General features: G+C 38.0%; 1 protein-coding gene across 1 annotated transcript; it reads left to right on the plus strand.

The window, feature by feature from the left end:
- The first annotated feature begins 1,376 nt into the window (after positions 1-1,376).
- LOC109214150 lies at positions 1,377-1,721 on the plus strand. Its single transcript, XM_019378041.1, has one exon. It carries the CDS (start codon positions 1,377-1,379, stop codon positions 1,719-1,721), a length of 345 nt encoding a protein of 114 aa, XP_019233586.1.
- The last annotated feature ends 3,616 nt before the right edge of the window (positions 1,722-5,337 follow it).

The raw sequence follows: 5,337 nt of genomic DNA on the forward strand, positions 1-5,337 counted from the left end.
AATCCATTTCAACCGAAAGTAACTGTCTTTCAAGCCAAAAGCAGAAACTGCACCTAAAGTAACAACAATACAAAACAAAATGACAAAAACAAGTAGAAAATCACATTAATCATTGGTCTAAATAATACAAAGGGCCGCACCTTAGGGGTCCCCCCAAGACCAAATTCCGAATTGTCTCATTTTTCACTCCCCATTGTCTCTTAGAAAAGGGTTGATTTAGGAGCGCGGAAGGGTGTTTATCCGAAACCTTTTCGTCGAAAAATTACATTGTTTATGTAAGGTAAGATATTTATTTTTATATATTATATATTGAATCTTCTTGACATAGCCCAAAGATATAGCTCAATGGTTAAGGGGTTAAAACCTTTGTGATGTCACTAGTTCAATTCCCACTGGCCATAACTTCTTTCAATTTTATAACTTTTTTCTTGTTTGAACCCCCTTAGTAGAAATTCTGCATCCGCCACTGCCTTAGAAAATTCATGCATTTTCTTCCTACTACTCCTACACTTTTTTCAAGTTGATTCAAATTATTCGAACGTTTTATTACTTATTTATTTTTGTTTGGCGTACAAAAAAATTTTTTGAATTCCCGGTAGAAAGAGATTTCGCTAACGAAAAAGCCTTTAATGCTATCGAATATCCCTTCCTTTTCCAAATATTTTTACGAATACGCTTTTTTGATGTCGAAGTGCGTTTTTTTGGAACTGCCATTTAGAAATTAAAAAATTCATCTCAAATTATTTGTCGTGGTTTTTAAAAATAGTTGACTCAAATTATATGTTATTTTAGAAGTTCAAGATTAAATATTTTTTTATTTATTCTACCCTTAATATTAATTGCTCTTGAAGACTACAAATACCTTAATTATGAATAAGTATTAAATGAAGAGAGAATATATCTTACGACATAAATAATGGTAAAATAGTCAAAAATCTTTCCTATTTAACATTTTCTTAAGGGGAGTGTAAAATAGAAACACGGCAAATAATTTGAGATGGAGGTCGAAAATGATTTATTATCTCCACTTACAATTTAATTTTAAAAAAAAAGCGATCTTGCAAAAATTTCATGTATTTATTTTATAGATTTTCTATGTTAATTTTTTATTAATGTCCTATGAAAATGACTATATAACTAAAATAACATCTGTAATGAACTAAAAAACCTGATCTTCCGTTGGAAAAAATGCTCTATAAGTTCTCACTTCCTCCTTCTTCTCTTCCCACCCTTTTCCCTTTGTAGCCATTACCCTAAATAATCCAAGAAACACTTCCTTTTGCTCCCCATGGCAAGATAACTAAACTTCCAAAGTGTAAAATAATTCCAAAAAAAAGGATTAGCTCGCAAAGAAATCTTGGTCTTGATTCAAGAAAATGGACATAGAATTGGCTAAGTGTGAGTGTTGTAGTCTAAAAGAAGATTGCACACAAGACTATATTAATGAAGTGAAGGCCAATTTCAAGGGGAAATGGTTGTGTGGGTTGTGCTCAGAAGCTGTTAGAGATGAAGTTGAAAGAGGAAGGAATAATAATAATCAATATTTTCTTGTGATGGAAGAAGCAGTGAAGGCTCACATGTCATTTTGTAGAAAATATAACTCTAATCCTGCAATTTGTGTAGCTGATGGGATAAGGCAGATGCTAAAGAAAAGGTCTGGTGATTTATCTTCTTCTTACCTTCCAAGAAATGTACAAGATCAACAAGCACATCCCAAGTAGGTCGGGTTCGAGTCTTTGAGTATGGAGTCGCCTTTGTTAGGGAACAGTTTACCTATAATGTGGGACTTTCCAGCGCGAGTCCGAATTTAGTCAGCCCCAATGTGGATATCGTACATCGGGTGAAAAATAAAAAAAATACCAAGTAGGAGATGGATCTTTTAACTCATATTGTAATTAGACAAGGGTAACCTTAACTATGGTGGAATAAAGTGTAAAATCACCTTGTTTTTGTTGTTAGTAAACTGTATTTGTAAACTAATTCTGGAAAATATAGAATAATATATAAACAGAAAATATAAACCAAACAAAAGTTAATACGAACCCACTGAATTCACAGCGTTTTCTTAAGGAATTAATCCCATTCTAGTACCCAAGGTTATAGATTATTTCCTCCCAGGATAGAACGAATTACACACTGGTGTAGTGTTACTTCAAACCTCAGTGTTTCAGCGAACACAAAGTTCGGTAGCAAATCACACTTACTGTTGCTTTCTTTGAAGTTAAAAGTATGCTGAAGAAAGGAGGAGAACTCAGAAAATCGTATGGAAAATCTGAGAGAATGGAATTGTATTTATAACCAATGTTGGGCTGAAGAGGTGGAACTCTTCAGAATGGTTGTTTATGCAAAACGGTCATAGCAAAATATTAATATTAAAATTAAAATTCTGTTATTAAATTGGATATTTAATAATATTTCCGTCAATATTTACTATTAACAAATAAATTTGGTCCAAAATATTAATCAATCAATCGATCATTTGACCAAATCCAACTCTGAAGCCGAAGCCGAAGCCGAAACCGAGCGAGCGACGGCGCGAGGCTTGCCTTCTTCTCAACTCTTTAAGAGCTAGAAGAAGAGCAATTGCTTATATACCCATCAAAAACCTCTTCCTCTGCCAATATGGGACAATGTCCCTTTGTCAAGGAGGGAATCTCAAAAGAAACTCATATATTTTATTTTTCTTCCATTTTCCATTCACCCGCTTTTAAGCCTATTATAATGCTTAATAACCCAACAATCCCCCACATGAATGGGGAATGGCTATATCACGGAAATATGCATGAAAAACTGTGTGATTCGAAGTAAGAATTAATTGCATCTGGATAAATAGGTTTCCCTTTGAACTTTCCGTTGTGAACTTATGTCGGATATACTCGGTCAATCGGTAGATTTGATATCTTTGAACCGTCGAAATTTGGTGTATACCTAGACAACCATAAGTCACACAATCAACCCTTACCATCTCGGTTCTCATTGTTGTGTGCGTTTTAGCCTATGAACAAAGAGAGAGATGGTGAATGTGGCACAAGCCCAAACATATTCAAATCCAAGTAGGATGATTACCCAAAACCAATTTCTAGTCCAAGAACACCCAGTACAAACATTCAAATCGGAACGGACTATGGTAAAACCCAGTTACAATGACCCGCACTCCGTCATAGAGTTGCGTGTCTTGCCTCATTATAGGCGTCATAATGTGATATACCGGGGTTTTCGAAACCCTCCAGGTCAATCATCATACCACTCTATTACTCACATCAAGCCGGCCACAATCTAGCTCCGCTCATGCCTTTGCCTTAATCGAAATCAAACCTCTCTACGCACAGCCAAAATCTCCGATTACAACCAACAAACGAATACCATTACCAATAGGCTAAAGCAACACACTAATACCCAATCGAAAAGACTTCGAAAAATACCAAATTCAAGAAGTTGGCAAAAACCCGAACGCCCGCGGGCCGCACTTCTCGAAAAATTATGAAATTAACCCATCAGCGCGGTTCCTCCGTACCCTCGCCCACGAGATCCTATTACCATATTAAAATTCACACCAAAATCGCGAGTCCATTTGCCCCCATCACTAATTGTCAATTTAAGCTCCTCTTAGAGTTCAACCCTAACCATCCCTTTTGCATTATAATCCCTATAAATTTTCAGTGTTCGTAATCCCTGATTTTCCAACATATATAAACATAATCCACGAGTCCAATAGTTCATACCGACTGATGAACTCCGCTCAACAATTCTCTTCAAATCGCGCAAAGAAACCGCCTAAAGCCGACAGTCCAAAATATTTCTTCCTACTCTTTCAAGAATCGTCGAAAACATGTCTCACTTAAAACCGCAATCGGTTATTCCGCTTTCTGCGGTTAATCATCGCCCAGCACCTGGCGGTCACCGGTACAATAATGCGCACCGCACAACGATCGCTCTCTCGTATCTCTACTAAATTCCCCGTGTACCAGCTTATATGGCGGTACAAAGAAACCGCTTTATGCGGTCACCGCATTTAGCGGTAATCCGACATCGTCCGCTCTGCGGCAAAAATCTGCAAGCCAATCAGTGGACCGCGTTCTAGCGGATCTCTCACCCGCATTCTGCCGGAACCTCTTTATGCGCGTCGCCATTTCCGTAAGACAGCGGAAATACTTATCTCAGAAATGACACTACAGCAACAACAGACCCCATGCAACACCACCTCAAAACTCTCAGTTCAACCACACACCGAATTCACCCACCGAGGCGCCCCGGGACCTCAACCAAAAACAACCAATACATCCTAAAACCTTTATTCAAAACTTGTTTCCACGACCTTTAAAACACATCAAAAACCGCTAAAAACCATCAAATTACATCGACTTCAAGCCTTAAGTTTTCTTAAAAAGCTTCCCGAATTACGCATTCGATCAAAAATCAATCCAACAAACGACGGTTCGCGAATGACCTGAATTTTTGCATACATATCCCAAATCACCTAACGGAGCTACTGTAACTCTCGGACTTCCATTCCGACCCTCGGATCAAAATCTCACCTATCCCACGGAAATCGCCAAAATGCCAACTTTGCCAAATTCAAGCCTAATTCTACACCAGACATCCAAAATCACTTGCCGAGTCGCACTCCTAAGTCACAAATCACCTCCCGAAGCTAACCGAATCACACGAATTCACATCCGAGCCTTCTAACTAAATAATACATTCGGTTTGAACTTTTCCAACCAAAACCTTCCTTAAAGAGACTAAGTGTCTCATTTCCTATGCCAAACTAATTCAATTCAACTCTAACCTCACCCGTCGCTGTATAATAGAACATGAAAGAGCAATAAATGGGGAAAACGGGGCTATAATACATGAGACGCGGGTTGTGTCGTCACAGCTGAGCTCCCGAATTATCACGATTGACAATGCAAAGTTCAAGTGATAATACGTCGGATCCACTTGCACACAGGCCTAACTATAGAGGTAGTTGAGAAAATCATCAGGGAGGAATAGGACTATGGCCGAGAACAAGTCATGTGTGGCGGCAACTCTGACCTAGAAGACTAGAGATCCCAAGATCTAGGTTTCAAGGAGATCAAACATAGTCATTAATGATGGTTCAACATTTGTCAACTAAAATTTTGGTCCATTCTCGTGATGAGGACCAATGTTAAGTACCAAGGATAAAGCATTAAGGCTTTTTAAATGATTTCTAAATTTGATACGGGGTATATCAAATAGTGTATCTACGGGATGACAGTCGTTTAGAGTCACCTATGTAAGTGTGAAGTGTTAGCCGCTTCAAGGAGGAATTTTAAGGCCAGTTCTCTACACACTTATAAAAACCAAAGGCGG

This window comes from Nicotiana attenuata, unplaced genomic scaffold (assembly GCF_001879085.1).
Source record: "Nicotiana attenuata strain UT unplaced genomic scaffold, NIATTr2, whole genome shotgun sequence".
NCBI classification, from domain to species: Eukaryota; Viridiplantae; Streptophyta; class Magnoliopsida; order Solanales; family Solanaceae; genus Nicotiana; species Nicotiana attenuata.